Here is a 24069-nt window from a genome sequence, read left to right on the forward strand (position 1 = left end):
GGTTTTGTCAGAAATTTGTCAGGTCTTACACGATAAAAATTCCACAATCATTGGGGAGTAAATTGGACTCTCTTGATACGGCCTTGAGACCTTCCCATTCAGACCTTGATACGGCCTTTAATGAGACCACACGAACGGTTTTGTCTTTAATTTCATTGATTTGTTTGTATTGGTTGGTTACGTGATTCTGATGAAGGTTCTGAAAATATCTGGTATTGATCGAGAACCGTATAGTGATTCCGTGTCAAAGACAGACTTTCTCGAAGTCGTCATCCGAGTCACGTAGCATATGCCTAAAACTGAGCTCACAAATTTGAAATGAGGAATTGTATATAGGAAAATCTGATATTGTAGAAAATGGCTGCGCAGAGATCTGGCATGGTTAAAATATGCAGGCAAATGAACAAAAACAGGAAACCAAACCATATTCATCTGCCACACCTTATATTATTAGATCGTTTTGTTTTTTTTTACACAAACCCTTTGAAGTTGCTACTATATGATCTACTACAGCTTTAAAGAATATTCAATGTTTGCCTAGAAGAATACATGCAATAAACTATGATAGTAAGTGGTTTTAGCGGAACCGTGCTCTGACATTGGAGAGATGGACGAAAGTGTGACTGGCGATGTAGTCTGTTCTGGTCCAGAGGACAGTGACGTCTCTATCGATCTGTCTAACGCTAATGTTCCGGTGAGTAAATTTGGACTTCTCCTGCTTCTACTATTATTTTAGAAATTTAGGAAGATCAATTAAATACATTAAGTAACGAATTTGTGCATGAATTAAAAAATTAAATTTTTTAAAGATTGTTTAAAAGAGAAATATCATAATATAATATAAAATCTCTACGTAACACCCGGGCTTCATCATGGAACCTTTGAGTGATTGCAAGAATATGGCGACCATTGTATCTTCTATTTATCTTATTTGTTTGTTTGTTTTTAGACTGACACCGTGGCCCAACTGACAGTGACTGCTCCCTCTGCGACTGACTTCACTTTTGTTGTGACGTATGAGAAAGTGGGAGAGGATGGAGTGACCTTCTCAATTGCTGTGGATGGAAGCGAAGCAATCGTAGGCTCAGGAGGCGGAGAGGTCAATTTCGACCAGACACCCCTAGTAAGTTCTCATGTTGACCGCTATGTATGTACTCTGTGATTCAGATTTTAAAGGAAACTTCAGAACAGAATAAAAAAAAGAGTTCTATTGTCGTTCAGTTTAAAAATGCTGATCGGTTGTCAGCAAAAGGAGGTGAAACTGATGTTAGGTGATTACTAACAGCTGATAACTACGTCACACTTAACTTCTGGCGTCTTTCTTGGCTTGTCCAAGATATAACATTTCCGTCGTTGATATACCAAAAAATTGAAATTGAATTACCAAAAATTTGAATTTCCAGAATCTGCGTTCATCTCAAACTGCGCTGCCAAATGGTTGTGAACAAAAATATTTAGTTCATTCTTCTCTTCTGAGTCTTATACAAATTGTATCTTTTTTTTGTTCAGAAACTGTATCGCGTGCGAGACAACACACCCGAAGACGTCATTTTCCCAGCTTCAGTTGAGGAAATTATCAACTTGAAGTTGAGAGCGGACCCGTTTGAGCCTACTCCAGAGATGAAAGAGAACTGCTCCAAACTGGTCGACATCCTCGTGGTCGAAGTCATCGTCTGCTACGAAAGTAAGTCATTTCAAGAAATCTTTTCCCATTTCATGAGATGTTCTTTTTCTCACCGTGAACACATTTTTTGTTTTCGCTTTGAAAAGAAATCAATGCTTGTGTGTTTTTATAGTGATAATGGTTAAATACCCTATTAAAAGTCGATAAAGACTAATTCGACGAAAACGAGAGAGAAAAAAATCATGTTGGGTTAACTAATCTAAAATTTGGGTGAAATAAATTCATAACATATACCACGACCCGCTGAGTCATGGCCATGGCCTGCGCAGCATGACCACGCGCGTTACAGTTGAACATCTAGAATTAGGCTATGTCGAATTTAGATTAATTGAACGCATAAAGTTTCAGTGCTTTAATTTTTGGTCTAATCGGATTCCATATTTTGTAGGTCTATTTGTTGAGACGTCAGCACTTCACTTGTATCAAAAATTTCCATTTCAGCTACGATTAGCACTACATCAACAACATCGACTTCAACTTCAACATCAACATCTACAAGTCCAACCACTACAACACCTGAAAAAGGTACCAAAATTACATATATATATATATATATATTGGATAGTTTTTCAGTATAGGCAAAAAGTTTTGGAATAAGCTGCTGTCTGGAATTAAGATTTTAGTTGCATTGGAGCAAAAATGGGGTCATTTCTTTTGAACATGTTTGACTTTTTTGTATTATTTTTGCGCGATCGTTTTCTTCTAGAAATGTCTCTCGCTCGCTTGAATGATTTGAATTTCCCTCAAAAGAGTCTTGATAAACTGGAACACTCGAGGGCGTTAAGTCACGGAGCAGTTCTCCATTCTTTAATAAGCTCTGAGTGGACGGTTCAGCGAAACCGTTGAACGATTCTTGGCAGCCACATTTCCCACTCAGGCGGTTTTTGCCTCCTGATTTGAGGCTTGCCTCCCCACGCTTAATCCGGCTACAACCAGAGACAACCTTCGTTTATCATTACGGGGCATTTTCCGACGGTAGTCGGTTATGTTCGTGCTTCGATAAACTTTTGGAAGAGAAATTGTAGCGAATCTGTGTCATATGATATTGCAACTTTCCCATATTTTGTAGAAAAGTTGATCTTTGATATGCCATTTGATCTTTCATATGCCTAAACATATGAAAGATCAAATGACAAGATCTCGAAAAATATCAGCGAAGAAAATCTTTGGAATATGAACCGTCTAGTACTTTTTTGAAAATTTTTGTATTTAGATTTATGGAGTCTTCTTTTTCTAGCTCATTTTGGAGTCTTTTTTTTCTAGCTGAAATTTTAAAGCGTTGATCATCCAAGGAAAAAATTTCAAAAATTCCATAGTGTTTTTGGAGCCGTAATATGGCTCGTAGATGAATTCATACATATCAGATGAAGTAAATTTTGTTTGCTGCATTCGTGATCTGTAAAAAAATTTGTAATATCGAACTATACTTTCTTCAGTTTTTTGGTTATTTTTTTAGCCAAAGTGTGTGAGGATGAGTACCACTTGTACCCTGAATCAGTCAAGGTGAATGATGTCTCAAACCTCAAGACCTCAGTCAGGTTCCAAGAAGAGAGAGCTGGCTTTGGAGAGACCACTGTCCCACCTGTCGCAGTCAACCCGAGCGATTTGCCCAATTTGGACGGAGAAGACTATGTAAATAATATTAGAAAATTAGATAAACTAAAAAAATATTGAAAACCGTTTTCAAAAATATGCGTAAATATTCCTTAATTATTTTAACAACGAATGTCTGAATAATTTGCTAATTTTTCGATTCATTTGTAGCATATTTACATTTTAAGTATTGTGCTGCAAAGGGTTCACTAGCAAATTTCAAAACACTCTTTCGTGACCCAATTTTGGGTCATTTTATCCAAATTTGTGAAAAAAGTCATCGGTAGTGATGATCCTTTCATCAGTATTTCAGGCATGCGTATGTACTATTAAAACACACACGCGCAACTTTAAAAATGCCGAAAGTCTGCAGTGACAGAGAATAAAAAACCAGAGGTTTCTATATGCATAGCCGGAAGTTGACTTGCATGATCTTTCGGCATTTTAAACTTGCAAGTTGCGTGTTTTAAGCAAGGCTACGTGACTCTACAGAAGTTTCTTCGGAATTCTGATTTTTCATCTCGAACCGCTACTTGGTTCCTGATAAACACCAGAAGTTCTCACCGACTTCAAGTAGAGTCATGTAACCAATATTTAACGTTGTAACAAAGTTTCAGCGCATAGAAATATTGGGATCTATTCTGTTTTGCCCCCTTCCCCCACCTTAGTGAGCTTATTTTTCACACCCTCAACAGAATAGATCCAAATATTGTAGGTCGCTTATATAAGACGCTAACGTTTTCAGTTTCTGTATCGTTTTTACATTTTTAGGTGGAGATTGAAGTTGAACTGGATGGAAACAACCTTGTGAATACACTCTACGTCAAACTGGTGTCCACTGATCCTGATGAAGAAGTTCCCGATCAAGTCAAACTCAGGAGTTTTGTTCAGTGAGTTCTCTTTACAATCTTAACTATTTTTTCAAGTCAAGTGTTAAGAGATTCTATTGTCCTATCTTGATAAGATCTGAACTGAATTTATGTAAAAAATCTTGACGTTTCAAGATTTTGACAAGATGTTCAAAACTGTGTCATGAGTGCCAAGATCATGCATGTGGTACATATCGTCTCGATACTGGTGAAAAAAACTTGGTAGTGTTTCTGAGATTGTGATTCGCCCAAACTTTTTTTGAATCTCGGTGACTTTTGGTGGTCCCTGGTGAATTTTGATAGGGATTCTGTTACTGCCTACTTGATACCATGGTTGTATACGCTTTACGGGTCTCTCACGTAGTTAACGAGCTCAAATATTGCACGATGATTTCGCCTTGCTCGAGCGCTTGCAAGTCGAAAATAATGGGGGGAGCTTAGCTACATTTGAACTTTATCTGTATTAAATTATTACACTTTAAACAACTTATTAGACGCGATAATAGTAAACTGAAAGTTCTGCACTTTTTCAAAACTGGGCGTTTTCTTTTTAGGTTCGGAGACAGTTTCTACGAAGTTGTTGTTTCTGACGATGGAAATGACGTCACATTCCAACAGGCTGACCCCAATGAACCCGTAGACCCGGCCAACCCTGTAAGTTATGTGAACCAAAGGTGGCTTTATGTGAATAGAAATGATCATTTCTCTATTATAGATTCTTGATTTTTGATTGACTGATCGTTTTTAATAACACACAACTAGACTTGGGTTATGTTCTATTTATAAAAGCACAGAAACAAAATATATCCGTGAAAAGAGGCCCACGATTTACTCGGCAAGAAGGCTATCTTGTTTGACGTTAACTGTGCTGTTTATGAGATGATCAAATCTGACCTTATGTTCCAAATACTAAAATGAAAAGATAGTTTCGGTAAAAATTTATTCACTTTTTATTTCAATATTGTGTTTATTAGGCGGAGAATGCGATCACTCTGGACGTGAACCCTGACACAGGAGTTGTTGAGGTATCATTCTCGGATGCATACCTGCCTGTGAGTGACTTGGTCATTGTTCTTCTACCTGTAGAAGTGGACGGAGAGTTCCAGGAAGACCTCAAGGTCGCCATCGACATCAAAGGCAAGAAAAATTCCTCATTACATTTTTGGATCTATTCGATTTTTCGGTGTTTTTTTATGACTCACACTCACAAATTAGGTGTTGTTATATAGCAAGTTATTATGTACAAAATATCACCTGACGGGGCCTGATTGTCCAACAGTTATAGTTCTACTACGCTGGGGGCTGAAACAGAACAGATCAAATTTTTGACGAAGTCATAATTCAGCTAATACCGCATTTTATTTCATCGTCTTTGATTCTCGACATTATCTGGGTGCTTATGGACAGTTTTTTCCTTTGCCCGTAGTGAGGGTCTTCATAGCTGCAAGTTGCCCAACCTACTTTTTGGGCAACTTGCGGCTCATCCTTTCGGACCTCCGATTGGGTTTGCAATTGTGTCAAAAAATTTTTAAAGAATATTAAGTGGATAGCGTGATTATGATTATCAGATCGAAAAGTCTAAACTATTGTTTAAAAGGTTCATGAAATGAAGTGCGTAATTTTGCACATTTGCTACATACAACTTTTCAATTTTTCCTCTATTGTCCAACTAAACTGTTGATTACTGCTATTATTTTTTGAGTGTTTGTGTGTTCTAGGATGTGGTCTTGAAGTGTGTGAAGAAATTGACCTGACTGGTGCCAATCAATACACATCTCTGGACTTGACTGAGTTTGACAAGATGAGAACCAGCATTGATGTAAGAAACGCTCTTTTTCGGTCATTTAAGTTGAAATCACCTAAACAAGGAGGCTCGGTAATGTGCGTACGCACATAATGTTCTGACCCCGCTCATCCACATTCTTGACTAAACTGGCTACCAAATGATGAAGAGATAGAAAACTTTCATAAACATACAAATGGTTCAATAAACAACCAATGAGATACGGAAACACGATGCCACGTTAGAGGGCCGATGGAAATTATTGATAAGAGGACTACTAGAAAGGACAAAAACAAAAATCAGATAACAAACCTTATTTACGACCAAAACTATAAAAAATCTATGATAAAATATAATAACCAAATCTAAAATTAAAAAAAGTCATAACAAAATTAAACTCGAACCAGATAAAAATCAAAAAAATACATTTTATGCTTTATACTCCATTAGAAGAAATGTGGAACCTGTCCAAATGCGACTGGTTAACAGGTCGACAAAAAGAGCAGATAGGGGCAAAGTTCACACAAAAATACTTTTCCATTTTTGAATATAATTAATTTTAGTTATTAATGTCATTAGATATCAACTGAAACCACTAAAATGTTGATTTATATCTACATAGGAAGCAATTGAGACGAATCATTATCCAATGCTAGATTGCGCAAAATTTCAAAGCCAATGGGATCAACAATTATTGTTATTTTTTAAAAAGAAACCAAAAATCCTTTGAAAGGTACACAAATAAAAATCTAACATTTTATGGAATCTCGTAGTAACAGTAGTAACAAAGCCGAGAAACAAATGTTTGAAGCTAGATCTGTTATAATTTTTAGCTCATTTTAAGCTGGTTGTGACCTGTGATGACAGATACTCAGCTACAAATCGAGCGAAAACTTTAAAAAAGACGAAGCTCAAAAACCCAAACTTTTTTTTGAAACAAATATTTTCAAAAGTCACAACAGACTTAGGATTAGAACAAAAAAAAGGATTAAGTTTCAATACCTCAGGAAGCAATTTGGGCCCGTTAATAATGAGACTAAGTCAAGAGCCCACAAAAACAAGTTCATAAAGAAGCCAAAACTTCGAACACTTTTACGACATGACACTGTTCATGGCACCATAATTATAAAGATGTTGCCTGCAAGAACTGTAAATTATCATTTTCCTTTCATCTTAACATCCACGAGCCTTTCTCATTAAATGACTACTAAGACATGACAACAAAAACCCCAAAAATTGAACAGTATGGAAATCTCCAAAATTTGTTATGAAAATAAATGGTCGAAGCAATCAGTTACAACGTATAAAAAAGCGCAAAAAAAATTTTTGAATCAACAAAAGTGATTGAGACAGCTAAAAACTAAAATTTTTACTACGTTGAGTTATACGTCTTAGGGAAGAAGTTATGATCTGTCGTTATCGAGTATATGGCGTACAACAACGAAAATAAAGACAAACTTAGGCAAAATCAAAACTGCACAAAGTTTTGCGAGATAATTGTTTATCAGCCGAAAAATTATAAACTATTCAACAAAAACAATTAACATATCCAGATACTCATTTGCCAACGTTGTGCAATTTCCCTACGATGTTTTCCTTCAATTGGGCTTGTCAATAATGTGATAATATGACAAGGAAACAAAATGAACTCATAAAATATGCAATTATGATGAAAAATAAAAGAAAAATTGAAAACGCAAAATAAAGTACCAAAATAAAGAAGCCCTTTGTTGAATATAAAATTGTTACCGACATTAATATAAAAATTAGAGGAAGTCGGTTTTTGCCTATTTTTACTGAGACTGCCTCCGAAGTTGAGAGAAAAAAGAAAAAAAAGTGGCAAAGTTCGAAAAGTCACCGACATTTTCTCAAAAAAATATATTCAAAGTCATAACAGACATTAGACAACAACTAAAAAATGTCTAGGTTCTTTTATGACATCTAAAAATTAACTGGATGTCTGATTGGGGACACTAAGTTATTGAACTACGAAAATCATATGAAATGAAAACAAAACGCAAGAAGTTCATAAAATTTTTACGAAAACAAATGGTCAGAGCCATAAAAACCAGGAGCTTAATTCTAAACCAAATTTTTATCTCGTTGGTTCTCGTTTATTGTAATTAGTATCTGTCATTAATATTCCTGATTCGAACTTCTTGTCCGTAATTTACGTATAAAACCTTTATATAGCGGAAATTTTTTGAAAAAAGGTCGCGCACCATTAAAATCTAAAATTATTTATGATACGGAGAGATGGATACCATGCTGAGATGAAGATCAACTCAGATTTTGCTGCGCGTCAACGAAAACACTTACTCGTTCAATACATCAGTTTTTAACCAAAGTTTTCCAATATATCGAAAATAAATAATGCATTTTGTATAATAATCGAGTTTTTTTTTCCAAAAACTGGCAACATTATAGTTCCAGAAGTTCTTAAAGCCAGTGAGAGTACATTTAGCTCTCTCTGAGCTCACGAAGGATTCGTACGCAGGTTTTAGGTGTCTACGTCCCGCAAGTTAAAGTAACATAGAAAAACTGAAAAACTACAAAAGCCGAAATGTTCAGAAGAAAAGTGCTCTGCCCAAATAAAACCCATTTTTTTACTGTAAGGGTTTATGGTGAGATCAAAGTTATGATGCACGTCTACGAAAAACACTTAATTGTTGAAATGGTTGCGAATTATATTAATTCTATATAAAATTTTTAAGTTTGTCAAAAATAAATAATGCATTTGGCATAAATATCGAAATTAAATTTGCAAAAAAACGGCAAAATTGTAATTTTAGTAGATTCTTATAGCCAGCGGGAGTACAACTAGCTCTTTTTGAGCTTAAGACGAATATGGCCACAGTTTAAAGGAGTCTATCTACAGCAAATTTAAAAAGTGGTCTAAAAAAGCCATTTTTCGACGAAAAAATGCTGATTTTTAAAAATTTGGCATAAATGCTAGCCAAAAAACTCGGATCCAACAGTTCAGCAACCCTCCTCTGTCTTTAGCGATGAAATGAATAACACTACAGTTAACAATTTTAACATATTTTAGCAAAAATGACGAAAATTTGGTCAAAATTGACGAAAATTTGGTCAAAAATTTGAATAATAACTGGTGAATTACGTCTAATTTTCACAAAACCTTAACGGTCGATAACTCCCTATAAAAAGCGAAAATTGAAAAAATCTTTTTAATTCCATATTCTACGCTGGACGAGCTTTCTAATGATACCAGTCTCAACTCTGTACGATGAATATATCGATCGGCAAAAATTGACTAAACAAAAAAAATCCCATTTGAGTATATAGTTCCTCCCTCCTCAGAGAGGGGTCGGAACAATTATCAACACATTCAACCATCAAATTGAAGTACCTGTATTGATGATTCTATGTGGTTTAAGAACTGGGAAATTATTGACACTCGGTACAAGACCTTTGCGTTAGTTATGAATAAAGTACTGACATTCAAAATTGTTCATGTCCGGTTGAGTTGACCTTCTAATTGGTCTTCAAAAAGTTTCTCATGATCTTATAACAAGAATATGAAAGCTGAATAGTTTGCTTTTTTTTAATATTTGTTCAAGATCAATGTTAGAATATCGAAATATAGATATTCAAAATGACGTAAACCTTGCTTTAAACACGAAATTGCAGGTTTGAAATTTGGCAGTTATATAGAAAAATCTGACATTATCGAGTCTGGTACTGATGATATCTGACTTTATAAAACTCACACGTGCGTGGTTCAAGTTCATCTAGACATATGAAAGTTCGTTTTTTTTAGGTGGTGGTGAAATCATCCGGAACTGAAGACTCGTACACTGCTGGAAGTGAGCCTCTTATTCCGATTGACAAAACCACCGATTCCATCACTTTGGATGTTGACATGAGCTCTGTTGCCGAGGCTGACCTCACAACCATTGTCATGAACTTGAAGTAACTACACTTTTATGAAATCGGGTTTTAGTGAGAAGATAGTTTAAAAGCTATCACATAAATCGTGTTACGTAAAAATGGTTTAAAATAATGTCAGGTTTAAGAAAGGACTAGCGTAGAAAGAAAATCAAGAACCGAATGAATATTTTTTTTTCATTCGCAGTTTCTTCGCGAAAGCTTGAAAACAAAACGCAGATTTTAGACGATAAAAGATGTTACTATGAATCAAATTCTGGTCCTTTGTGACAGTAATTGCACCCTTTTGACCCCCCCCCCCCCCCCCACCCTAATAATTTCTACAAAAATATTTTTTCGCTCTTTTTCAACTTCTCGACCATTATTATTATTACTTCGTTTTGTGGTAAATTATTAGTTGTTTCTTTTTTTAAAAAAAATGAAAAGTTTTGCTTGTTTTCAGCTTCGACGTGACCGACTCAGCAGTTGTAGAATCGACTTCCATCTCGTTTGTGGTCACAGTCCAGCTGTCAGAGGGTGGAGGCATCTTCTGTCTGGCTATGGACCCTGCCAACCCTGGCACTATGATTTACAAGAGTGTGTTGGACATGGCTGTCGAGCCAGACCTCAGTGGAGCAGGTGATGCGGAAACCTTGAAGCAACAATGCAAGGTACGAAATCGAAGTTGTTCAATTGACAGGTACTTTCAATGGTAGGAGTTTTCCCGTAGAGTTTCTTGGCAGCTTGCCAAAAATTCACATCTTTGCATATTTAAGTTGCCTTGAAGAAAGTAGGAAATCAATGAATAACTGTAAAACTGTGAAATGAAATACCAAAGTTTACGTGTTGAGAAAAAATTGTAAATAAATGGTTAAGTTTGCTTAAAACGTATTTTTTTCTGAAGATGCATTTTTCTCATACGATGCACTTTTTGTCATGCAATTTTTCATCCTCTTGAACCCCTACAAATGCTAAAAACAACTGCAATTCTTTGTTGTTCAAACTTTTCGAGTCAGTTCAAACTTTTCGAGTCAGTCTTTGTCATCACTAAAAATTTCTATAAAAAGTTTTTTTTCAAATTTGGGGCATATTTTTATTCTTTTTGCTATACAATTGACTAACCCCTAATTTTGAGTGACTCGCAAATGTTTCCTATGATCAACAAATTTTGTAGTTTAGTTGATTTAGTTGACTTGTGAACCAATTCAGTTTATGAAAAAGTTGGTACCTGTTTGTTATAGTAATTTTTCATCGTGAAATTATTCAATTTTTGAGCTTAATTGCAAATCACGCAATTTTTGTTAAAAAATTTTTCTGATGATCTTAATTTCCATAAACTGAAGGAAAAGTTGTAAATATTTTGAATGTAAAGTCTTATGAAAATAGTTAGTTTTTGGTTTGGTTTTTGCTTTTTTCTTGCTTCTAATTAAAAATAAATCGCAGTTCAATAAATTGGCAAGGTTGCTGTTGATCTCTTTTACAGATTGTGAACTTAACTCTCTATCTAAGGGTTTTTTTCTCTATTAACCGCGTCACATAGTCTTTACGCGTTGTTTGGGAGTTGGTGTTAATTTGATGCACGCGTTCAGTTCTGCACAAATCAATATTTGACTTCTGACTAACGTTACGCGGCAGTACATTTGAACTTATTATTGAGGCTCTTCAAAATTTTAATGCCAAGTCAAATTTAAGGAAATTAAGCTATGGACCGCGGTCATTGATTCATTATGATTATTTTTTCGGAGTTCATCAGAGCAAATGCTGTATGCCAATTGTGCTTTTCCTGATATTGTTCTGTTTTAGAAGATGAATTCGAAATAATTCTCTAATTATAGATACGAAGCTATGAGTTGAGCATAGCTATATTGATGTGCTCGTTGTTTTTTTCTATCGTCCTCTGACGCTCTTTTTTTTTAATTTTTTTTCCAGCCGCAAACTTTAAAAGAGCAATTTTGTTGATTCATTGCTCTCGAATGTGAAGCAGTTATTGTAAACGTTTGTGTCTTTTTATGCAAATTTTTTGCTTGACCGTTTTGTGATTTTCTGGTAGAATAATCTTTGGCTTCTCAAGTGACTTTTTTACGCATTTATTTATGATATTCGAGTGATTTCGATTGCTCTCACTCCGAAATAAATTTTGCTATTCAAACAAAATCGATTGTTAGAAACTCGATGGGAAGTCCCTGACAGCCGAGTAGTTTACACCTCCGTCGGGTTTTACGGAATCGGACTCAGAGGTGGGGGTTCGAAGCCTTCCGTCGACTGCTGTTTTCGCATCCTTAAAGTAAAATTTTTGAAGGCTACAGCCCCTGAATTAAATTGCGCCGCCTGTCATTCGAGAGCAATTTTTCCGACGATAGTCGGATTATGTTCTTCTCATGCCGCTATTTCACTGCTCTTCTGCTACTTTTATTGTTTAGAACAATCTTTTGCTTGACTTTTTTCACGCTTGCTTTCTTGTTGTTGCGTGATTCAAATTGGTACCTCGAAATGGAGTATCGTTGAGTGTCAATGGTCTGTGACTGATATCCGGGACATCAAGGGATATAACTTTTCCATTGTGGGAACTATTTGCACCCTTTTGAGTTAAATGTTTTGAAGCTTTTGAGCAGTAACTTTTCAAATAATTTCTGTATCCGTTTTTTTTTCTGAATTTTACGGCACGCAAGTCCTTATTTTGCACCTATTCCGGCAACCTGCCCGCGTGTCAGCAACTGTTTTCTACCAATCTCTTGGTTATAGTCGTTGAAGAGTCAGATTTTTTAATCAAAAAATTAAGTCTGCATGTGGAATAGATCAAAAACAAAATGGTTACATTACAACCAGTCTAACCAGTAAAAATTAAAAACACTAATAAACAATTTTGATAGAGCAAATGTCAATTCATAGCTTCAAGTGAGATAAACAAATTAAACAAATTAAGAAAGTTAAAACTAACAATTTCTGTTTTCTTTTCAGGAGTACAGCGTGGACTTGTATGATGAAAATGACCTGCCTGTCATGTACATTCTTATTGAGCTCCCAATTATCGATCCAGGTACTTATATCCTAAATATGTTATGATTAACACGCATCCCTAATTTTTCCATAACCATACGCGAATTTTCTGATTTCCAAGGCAGTTTTTTGTTTGAGTTTGGGTGGATTTTGGGATGGAGATTCGTTTTTCCTTTTCTTAATTAGGGTACAATTTATAAAATTTATTATAGAATCAGGTTTAAAAAAAACAAGAGTTTACCTCCGAACTTTTACTTTATGATACTAGAATACTAGAATTACATTTCGTTGCAACTTTTCACTTGACCAACGTAACCTATTGCGAACTTAAGTATCGTAATTTATTGGGTTAAATTTTTTAAAGTTGCCTAATATTTTAGAAACTGAAATAACTTGGTTGTTAAAGTAATGCTTTTTGTTTCAGTTGACCAGAAGCCTCTGTTTGACCTGATGTACGGTGAATCACGAAACATTTCTCTCTTCACAACCATTGTCGGCGAAGCTCAAATCGATGTCTCATTTGGAGCTTTCAGCTGTATCAAGTCAATGCCACCAACATCAACCAGCACTACTACCTCCACAAGCACATCAACCTCGTCCTCGACCTCCTCTTCGACCTCGACTTCGACCTCCACATCAACTTCGACTTCAACCTCGACCTCAACCTCGACATCGACCTCGACTTCGTCCTCAACATCGACCTCGTCCTCAACCTCACCTGAACATATTTGCGAGTACGGAAACACAACCCGAATGGGAAGGCTGAGAAAGTTGCTGAACATTTCAGAAGACACTCAAGCTGGTGGTTCATATGAGCTTTTCAATAACGAGGTTAGTGTTGTTTTTTGAAACAAGTAAAATAAAATTATAATCCTTCTGTTAAACAAATTTGTAGCGAAATTAAAAACCAACACCACATCTTTCACATTAATTTATATAATTTACAACTGGGTAGAATTCAGTTATTCACTTTTTTTAAGTTGATTTGTACTACTACAATAATGCAGTATGCAGCTGTATATGATCTTTTTTGAAGCGTTTTTTAATACCCTATTATAAAGCTTGATACTACATATGCATTAAAAATATTTGTTTATGATCGAACTTGACTCAAACTTCAAAATCAATCTAGAAAAAATGTTTTGTTCATGAATGCTTCAGTGCTTCAGCTTTGTTCATGGATGCTTAAGAAATCTCTATTTAAGTTGCGCTACGAAAATGTCTAGTAAACGTCTTCAAATCAAGAATCTTACGGCCAAAAAAGGGCATTTGAAGCAAAAGTGACCAATTAATTTAAAAAATACTGAGAAATGGTTAGCGCTTTATGTAACAGTCAAACGCTAGACTAATATTTTTACTATAAAACTTTTTGTAAACAAAAGGCTAAAATGCGAGTACTGTTTGGTTTAGGACAAGAACTACACAACAGTGGGAGTTGAGATTATTGTGAGGGGATCTTTCAACTCTGTCACAGTTAGCTTGACTGCCGAAGACACTGAAGGCAATGAAAAGACACCCGAAATTGCAGATGGGGGAGATTTGAAGGCAATTGTAAGTATAATTTTTTAATTTTACATTTTTTTGAGAAACAATTTTACTTTTAGATTAAAAACTAATATGCTCATTAATTATCTATGGTTAATTCCAATTTGAGCAATTATGCCCCTGGCTTTGAAATTCTCCGTTGAGTACAAAGTTTGCCCATTTGCTTTATTCGGTGTCATTCGCCATTTACTATATTAATATGTTTTTCGCCATCACCAACCTTATATCTTTATGAAAACAGTTTAAATAAAGTTAAATTGAGAGTATTCCTTAACATTTTAAGTTAGTTTTCTTTATTTAGCAATTTAAATTTTCAGGTGTTCAACAGAGGAGATGACCCAAAGATAATTGAATATTCGAAGAAATTCAAAATCTCCAAGCTGACTGCAACTCTTGATGAAATAGTACCAAGAGGACAGGCAACTTCAGACAAATTTATCAAGATTGTCATCGTCCCTCACAAATGTTGGAGTGAGTATATTTAATTGCTCTCAAACCAAGCACCTAACTCAATCAAAAGTCAAAATTTTAAACAATGATTCACCATCTGATCAATGAAGACTATACCGAGATAAAACAGATAAAAATTGAAATTTTTTCAATTAAAAAACGGCAATGCTCAGTGAAAGATTTTCATATTTTTGAAAATATGTTTTTACTGCAATCTCAATGAGAAGATAATTCCAGAGATTAATAGATACTTGGAATGCTCTCGCTAATTTGCTATTTGGGTCTCTTCCAGTGTGTCCGCTTTCTATTAAAGAATGTCAACAGGACATAAGAACAGTTTTTAATTTAGACAGTTAGTGTACGCAATTCAGTTTTTTTGGATTTTATTTCAGGGATTTTTCTTATACTTTTTTTTATCTAAGAGCAACAGGAACTTGGGAGATATGTTAGTGAAGTAAGATGTAAATGAACTAATTAGTGTGAATGATACGTTTTATTTCTATTTACTCCAGTTAAATTAATTCATTTTTATAAAATGACGTTGCTGGTGTTAAATTCGACAACATTTGATAACTGCAGTTGTTTTGGCAAAAATGCGCAACACTAAAAGTTCATAATTTGTAAAAAAAGCAGACAAAGATAAGAACTTATTAGTCTAAAAGGTTCTTATTTTTTCTGAAAGTTGGAGATTCCTCTTTAGAATACAGATTTTGGCTTCAATTCTCAAAAATTTACTTTGGTTTTCGTTTTTCAAAAATTTTTGATTTTCAATAACTTACAAACAAGGGATTTGCCTGGAAATAATGGGTTTGGAAATGCAAAAAATTTTGCCTGACAGTTCTATGGATAGTCTAAAATATATTTTTGTCTCCAATTTATGAAACGCTTTCAATACTATATTGGCCAGAACATCTCATCGCTCACAAATCGAAATAAAGAAGGGTTTTCATGCAACAGATCCACGTGTTGTTTTCTTTTCAAAGGCAGTTGCTGAGTGCTATTTTCTCTCTATGATTTTCAAAACGCTATGATCTTTCAAACGTAATCCAATACAAAGCGTGTATGTTGCCGGCTACGTTTTTACTTTAAGATTAAAAAATAATATATGTGCTTTCTTGGTTAAAAATCTTTTGAGATTTTTGCGATTGACAATGAAATATAAACCCGAATGAGGCCAGGAAAAGCGGGTGCCGGTGGGTAATTTTGTATTGATGCACTTTTTGAAAAAACAGCGTCATGGAAAAAAACGTGGCGAATGAAACTTTGCGATAATTCTTTACAATAGAAAAGTTAATAACGTCCTACTGTGCATTTTTCTCTACTTTCGAACTTTTTGGTTTTTTACAGATTTCCTTATTTTGTTCTACTTTTCTTTTTCAAATGACATTTTTGACGAATAAATAAGAAGCGTTGTCTAAAGGCTGTTAGTCTTCTTGGTTTCAAAATATTCAATTATAGCTTTTTCATTCAATGATAACTCTTTTCAAAACATGCTAGTGAACTTTTGATTCTTTTCCGCGTTACCAGGAACATTTTTGATCTAGGTTCTATTTTTCTTCCAGATGAAAAGGTTTTTTTTGTTATGTGTATCTATCTCTATTGGATAGTAGAGCAAATGTGTCGATTTTGTCCTTGAATAATATGATTGAGCCTAAGTACAAAATCCAAAAGAACTTATGCGCATGTGCAATTTTGGTCCCCTTCTCAATTGCCATTGGTTGTAATCTTTTGCTAGTTTGAATCTCAAAAAGGCGGCTCGTTAATGTGCGTTCGCAAATGATGTTCCGACCCGAGCTCATCTACATTTTTGACTAAATTGTAACCAAATGAAGAGATAACAAAAATAGATGTTTGAGTTTAAAACAATCGTTACACAACTATCTACTAATTGAATTACATAATGCCATGACTCATTACAGCGCCAACGTGATCTGACATTAAAGAGATTACGCGACAAATAAAACAAACAACAAAATTAGCAAAAACAAAAATTTCACGGCAAAAACGGAATATCTAAATTTAAAAGCACCTAGTAACAACGTCAAAAAGCAGTCAGATAAAAGGTTAACTACACAAATTTATTTTTCCTAACTATAAATCAGATGGAGAGTTTCTTAATGAGACTAGGTGACAAGCCGACAAAAAGAACGAACAGTGAGGCTAAACTTATAAATTAATCAACATTTTTTAAACCAAGAAATTTCAAAAATCTTAAAAATCATTAGCTTTTAACTAAATAATCCTTGATATATTACAAAAAGTTATTACAAAACCAAAAAGACCTCTCTTTGGTTTGACTAAGCCATAGAAACGAACACAAAAGAAAATCAAAAAATTACAAACGATTTGCGAAAACACAAACTATTGCTACCATTAAAACCATTAGCTATCATGTGAATAATATGTATTTTTATTTCAATTGTTATTTTTAATAATTCAGTTGAGGGATTTACACTGACAGATTAAATAAGTTTACCTGGGCCACATTTTAAAACCATTGGGATCTTTTATTACGCGATTGTTCTGAAAGAAGAGAAAAAGAAACACAAAAATTGGCCACTCAATAAACGTTCAGAAAAACGCATATTGTCCAACAAACAAAAAATTAGTGAAAAATAATATCAACAGATATGTTATTTCTTGAAATACAAAAAATTGAATGGGACCTCTCATTGATGAAAATAAGTTACAATTTCACGAAAAGAACAAGAAAAACTGAAAAGTTGGAAAAATTTTTCAAAATGTTTATCATAAACTTGAAGACTATTCGCTGTAAATTGACTGCTTCGGGTAACATCAATCATTCAATCGCTAATTACAAGCCTATGAGACCTGTCTTCAATTTACGGCTACCTAAAGAACAAAAACAGCAAATTCAAGAAAAAATTGAGCGAGAAAAGTGTCGAAGGCATTAAAAAAATGAACTTTTCACAAAAACTTGTCTATCTTCTATCATTTTTAAGAGCAATAGCATTTCTCTTTTTTATCAATATAATTTCAAAAAATGAACAAATTTGAACAAATACATTAGAACCGCGAAATTTTCGAGATAACACGTATTATCAACGCCATTAAATTCACTAGCTTTCAACGGAAGCCAGTAAATACGCTAAATTATGCCTCCATGGGACAACAATTTGTTTGCCAATCATATTTTATCAATGAGACCTTACAACAAGTTATTGACTAAAAAAACAACAGCAACAGAGACAGGCAAAAACCAAAAATTCAGTAGAAAAGTGCCAGAAGAAAATTTCGAAGCAATTCAACTCGTAAGCTCTTCTCTGAAAACTTTATCTATGATTCGTTAAACTTCTTCCCTAAAAAATGGCGACTATCAGCAGTAGGTTGATGTGATAAAATTTCAAAAGGATCCAAAAATAAAATAAAACTACCCGAAAATTAAAAAAAAAATTAAGAAATCTCTTGGCATTGAAGATTTAAAACTAATAGGTAGAAGATAAAACCACTAACCAGATTAATTTTTGCTGAAGAATAACGGAAACGAATTCTGTTAGTACTGACCTTGACCAAGAGTTCAAAAAAATTAGGATTGGTTAAAGTTCAAAAAAATTTTCGAAAAATTCTTTTTAAACTCTTAACAGCCATTATACTCAAAAAATCTTGCACTGGAACTCAATAACTACGCTCAGATATAACTGAATGGGAAACAAAAGTTGTTTGTAATGCGTAGATAATTAACAAATCATCGCAATAAGTCTTATGACTGTGAAAACAATAACAAAAACAGGCAAAAACAAAAACTCAGTAGAAAAATGCGAGAAGAAAGTGTCGAAGCCAATTAAACCATTAGCTTTTCCCTGAAAGATTTATCTGTGACGCATTGAAAGTCCTCTCTAAGCCAATGGGGCTAAAATTGTTTTCTGAAAAGGGGTAAAATATTTGGATAATGTGATAAGAGTTCAAAAGTAACCGATAATACAAAAATATCCAAAAAAAATTTAAAAAAGAAATGAATTGAAATCTTGTGTCATTGAATTCATATAACCAATAATTAGAAGATAAAACCGTTAACAAGATTATTTTTAGTTGCAATAGAAAGCAGGTGGGTCCTGTCAATACTGACACTGACTAACAATTCACGAAAAAGTTTAAGATTTGTTAATGTTCAAAAAATTTTTTCGAAAAACTATTTTTAAATTCTTAACAACCATTAATTTCAATAGCTTTCAACGGAAGTCAATAAATACGCTCAAAGATGCCCCACTGGGAGTAAATATATGTTGGCCATGCATAGGTAATCAATAAGATATCACAATAAGTCTTAAGAAAAGTGCGAGAAGAAGGTGTCGAAGCCATTTAAACCATAAATTTTTCTATAAAATTTTTATCTGTGATCCACTCAATATCTTCTGTAAGCCAATGAGAGATATAAATATTTGGATAATGTGATAAGATTTCAAAAGTAACCAATAATACAAAAATATCCAAAATTTTTTTAAAATTTTTTGAAATCTTGTGTCATTGAAGTCTTATAACCAATAGTTAGAAGATAAAATCGCTAACCAGATTAAATATGGTTACAGTAGCTGTCACCCCTGTACTGACTTACAGTTCACTATAATAAGTTTATGATTCTTTAATGTTCAAAAAAAATCGAAAAATTATTTTTTAAGTCTTAACAGCCATTAGCTGTCCCCTCAAAGCACTAGATATGTTAACTTAATGATCATTATGGAACAAATTACACTGTTAGTCAATGAATCCATGACATAGGACTCCCAAAAATTAGTAAAACCTCAAAGAGAAACTAAAAATTTCATTTAAAATTACGAAAACTCAGAATCGAAGCCAAAAAAACATGAGCAATTCCTTGAAAACAATGTTTTTGTTCATTGGGCTTCATTTGAAAGTAAAGGAGGTTTGTCATTAATAGAATTTCAATATAAAAAGTGATTTATCTCTAGGTGACTTGAAAAAGCCAAAAAAGAGAAAAATTTTATAAAAAAAAGAGCTCTCAAATAGAATTCGATTTTTTTTTATAGTGAACTTCCCTATGAGACCAGAACTAGTATTTGTTATCGCCTTTAGTCTATTAGGAACACAAAATTGGTCCATTTTAGCCGTGAAATTTAATTTTGAAATACTATTTTTATAGAAAATTTTTTAATTTTGAGAAAAATTACACTAAAAGTGAACAAATATCCCGTGTTCACACAAAACTTCACTCCTCGAAAAAAACGAAAATCAAAAAAATCTTTTTAATTTTGATTTATACGCTGGACCAGCTTTTTAATGATACCACTCACATTTCTCTACGACGAATATATCGATCGGCCAAAATTGACTGAACAAAAAAAACCCGTTTGAGTATATAGTTCCACCCCCCCCCCCCCCCACAAGTGGGGTCGGAACAATTAAGACAATGGGGAGCAACCACAGCTATTTTCGGCAACCTCCATAGTATGTTTTATGACTTTATCAAGTGCTGTTTTTCCAGAACCGAAGAGAACTACAACCACTGAGACGTCAACCAGCACTTCAACTTCTACCTCAAGCCCAACATCAACGTCCACGTCAACCTCGACATCGACATCAACCTCGACATCGACATCAACCTCGACATCAACATCAACATCAACGTCGTCATCGACATCAACAAGCACTTCAACGTCGACAAGCACTTCGACGACCATGCCCGATATCTGCGCTATGGGACACACGAACCCAATGTACAAGGCAAACACGACTGAGTTCGACTTCGACGCCATTGAGTACGCGGACAGGTTCGGAATCACACCTGAGCAAAGTGTGAGCGAGAACCCGAATGCCGAGAATGCGTTGTCGATTGAGACAATCAGAGCTAAGGCGCCCATTGTTGTTCCTCTCAGCAAAGTGGTCAGTGCAAGATTGTTATCCGAAACAAATTAGGGTCTCAACAATTTTCAGAATTAAGCTATAATTGCATGATATATTCAAGCTAGAACTGTGTAGCAGATGTCATTTATGATGTATTAATTTTAAGGGGGGGGGGGGTAAAAAAATCCTGGAGATAATCCAATGTTTTCATAGTAAACTTGCATAAGCTAATGTCTGCAAGCGCTTTGAAATGCAATCAACACTCATATGATAACTGATAAAATGGGAAGTCGCTTTTGTTCTTTCATGTTATTATCAGTTCATTTTAGCATACAAGCGCAGCTCCTGTCCATCCGCACTCCGGATTTATCTTTCTTAAGAAATAAGTCTCACCTTTAATTTGGTTTAGTTTGTCGAAACAAGCTAATGAAAACAGAAAATAAATCTCATTAAAGAGAGGAGAAAACAAATAAGATGTTTGATGTAATTTTCATCCAACAATTGATTCGCTGATCTATCGTAATTTGTCCATTATGTACTGTTTAAAATTTTGTCCTACTTATTTTGTTTTTTTGCCCTATTTGTGACGAAAACCTGAATAGTTTATAATTTTCAGACGACAGTTGTGTCTGTGATGTTGATAAACGAGGAACTATCTGCAGACTACCAGAACCAGCTGGTTGAGTTCCAAGTGTTCTTCGTGGTTGACGAGGTGGACCCTCAAGTTGTCTACTTCACCACCCAAGAGGTCACTGAGACTGTCGCCGAAGATGATGAAGATGACATTGGAACTACTGATGTAAGGATGGAGACATAAATTGTTCCTAATTATTCTACTTGATTATTTGGGATGTTCTGGTTCGGTAGTTTTGTGAACTTGTAATCAATTTTTGGACATTTTAAGGCCCGCGAATTGAAGTTGAACAAAACCCTTATCGGTGGCATATGACGCATGTTATCGTCATGGAACCTCGTCCAGATTTTACCTATTCCAAAGCTACGAGGACGAAATTTTTGTGGAACAAAATTTTTGTCCTCAAGAAACCAAAATTGCTGTTATGAAATGTTCTTTAAAAAGTTTTCATACAAGTCATCCATCAGCCTTAAGAACATTTTTGGTTAAACCTGAGACTATAGAATAGAAACAAAACGGATGTAGTAAATGTGACTCAAAGTTTCATGCATTTTTTAATTCCACGCATAATCATTTCACAGGTCAGCTCGTTTTGACAAACTTGATAAAATGTCGAGTAACTTTTTAAAGATTTACAGCTTTATACATATGATGCTTAAGTAAGCCTTAAACTTCGCTAATTTCCTTTTCTTGTCAAAAACACTCAAAAATTAGTTTCTCAGGAATTTTTTTTTCATAGATATTAAATAAAAGTAAGGAGTTTACTCATTCCGTCCGCATAGCTATGTGATCTGATATGCCAAAATGATTATCACAGAGTTCAATGTAGATTTCTTTGTTTTAGTTCCCCTCAGCTCTTGTGTTCAGCACAGCCGACGGCACAATGAGGTTCGACGTTCCTTCTCCACTGGAGAACGTGACTGAGATCATCATCAAGCCCATCGCCACCAACAACCCCAACAAACTCATCATCGCCACATTCCAGGTAAACCATTTTGTAGACTTTGCCCTCTTATCAGACCCTAGTGCGCCGATGTAAATTGGGTCGAACAATACCCACGGTGAGTAGCCCAAAATGGCCTGGTCAGGGGATGCTTGAGTCTTTAAACTCAACTTGGGATGCTATTCAAACGCATATCATGCATTGGGGAATGCCATATGACCAAAACACAATATAGTAAAATCAAGAATTTTTTATGTTGCCATCAATATGAAGATAACTTTTACCTCTTGCTGGATAAAATGTGACTTCTTGCAGGATAACCACCGCCTTTTTTAAGATAACTGTTGCGAAATTGATCTTCTGCGCCTATGAGAATCTCACAAAAATATCATGCAAGTTTTTTTTAACTGTATACTTGGGTCATTTAGGGTTTTAACGGATGTAATTTGAATACAATTAGCTAGTAATAGCATCTATTTGAGCGGTTCGAGTGATTGATATATCCACTAGTTGCCTTTGCCTTGTATTTCAAAAAGCTATTCGCTGCTATGATAAAGCTTCCTCAGCGCCTATTCAAATTTAAAAATAAATAGTTTTCCAGTCTAGTCTTTTAATCAACTTGCTCGTTTAAATAAGAAATTTTTGAAGAGAGAGAATAAGATATTTTGCTAGAGTTGAAGAAAGTTTTTCTAATATGTTTATCAGCAATTTGCTCATGTTCAGTAAAAACAAATTAGCGGTGACAGTCCTAGATGGAAATACGGACTAAATTTGGCGTAGAGAACTATTTTAATTCGAACCAAATTATATTATTTAAGGAAAGCATCACGTAGCTATGAAGCGAGAAATAGGGGCGTGACATTGCGCGATAGTCAAGTAAATTTGACTAGGGGAGAGGGGGGGGCTCTTTGCCTCCTATATTTTTTTAAGGAAAATCCGGCTGCTTTCTTGTGCTTTTGCACGAATTTTACTGATATTTTGAGGGATGGTTGTTAGGCAAAAAATCGGTTAGGTTAACGGAAATTTATGGCCATCAGCCGAAAATCGCTTTAATGATATTAGTCCAAAACCAATAAAACACTCAAAATAGTTTTAGAGTTTTAAATATGTGTGAATAATGAGATGTTGAATCGGAAACAAGTACTTAGTTACAGTCATCACTATCTAATATAGCGCATAATTGTATGTACTACTGATGTGAGAAAATAGGCTAAGCATTAGCTCTTACTGCTCGAGCTATATCGCTAAGCATTTAGCCGCCGCGCTCAGCTGAGCTTTTTGTTGTTGTTGGCGGTTATTCCTCTGCTGCTGGGCTTGAATCGCCAGCCAGTGGATTGAATCCTCGCAGAGTTGGAAAAAGTGCTACTACTACAAATTCACTGCTTTTTATAGTGATGGTTTATACTTTCTGCCAGCTGGCATAATGTGATTGGTTGATTCACTATGTCGACATAGACTACAGCAATAGTACAGTAGGATTACATCAGATAGCACCAAAATGATGGAGTTGTTTTATTTTGTATGTAGCACTGCTACATCTCACCGCAGTTTTAAGAAAATTGAAAAAAATTTTTAGTTTGTGAATATGACTCTTCTCTGGTTGATCCGAATCTCTCTTCTTGTATTGCTTCGTTGCATCCAGTTATTGTGTTTTGTTGACACATCTGCTACGGCAATAATTCAATAATCTTCAGGTACCAATGTGTGGGAAAAATCTGCCTCACCAAAAAGCCATTTTAGGCAAACAAATAAAAGCAACGCTCTTTTTGGCGTTTTCAATAATAAACGAACGTAACTGACAAATAAACTGAACATCGCAGTCCGAAATCAGAATAATAACAATTGATAACAACAAAAACAAAG

At 34.7% G+C, this 24069-nt stretch overlaps 1 protein-coding gene across 1 annotated transcript in view; it reads left to right on the forward strand.

Moving 5' to 3' along the window:
• Positions 1–24069, forward strand: part of LOC142347933 (uncharacterized) — a 181061-nt gene that overhangs the window by 54198 nt on the left and 102794 nt on the right. The window contains exons 28-45 of the mRNA XM_075399098.1: positions 582–694; positions 950–1123; positions 1510–1684; positions 2126–2209; positions 3141–3316; positions 4049–4167; positions 4701–4800; positions 5121–5283; positions 5865–5965; positions 9711–9862; positions 10281–10488; positions 12776–12854; positions 13239–13645; positions 14225–14365; positions 14677–14830; positions 20271–20668; positions 21246–21428; positions 22108–22248. Of these exons, the coding sequence (XP_075255213.1) occupies positions 582–694; positions 950–1123; positions 1510–1684; positions 2126–2209; positions 3141–3316; positions 4049–4167; positions 4701–4800; positions 5121–5283; positions 5865–5965; positions 9711–9862; positions 10281–10488; positions 12776–12854; positions 13239–13645; positions 14225–14365; positions 14677–14830; positions 20271–20668; positions 21246–21428; positions 22108–22248 (3068 nt within the window). The remainder of the gene's footprint in view (positions 1–581; positions 695–949; positions 1124–1509; positions 1685–2125; positions 2210–3140; positions 3317–4048; positions 4168–4700; positions 4801–5120; positions 5284–5864; positions 5966–9710; positions 9863–10280; positions 10489–12775; positions 12855–13238; positions 13646–14224; positions 14366–14676; positions 14831–20270; positions 20669–21245; positions 21429–22107; positions 22249–24069) is intronic.

The sequence above is a fragment of the Convolutriloba macropyga genome, chromosome 10 (assembly GCF_964194025.1).
Source record: "Convolutriloba macropyga chromosome 10, txConMacr16.3, whole genome shotgun sequence".
Lineage (NCBI taxonomy): Eukaryota > Metazoa > Xenacoelomorpha > Acoela > Convolutidae > Convolutriloba > Convolutriloba macropyga.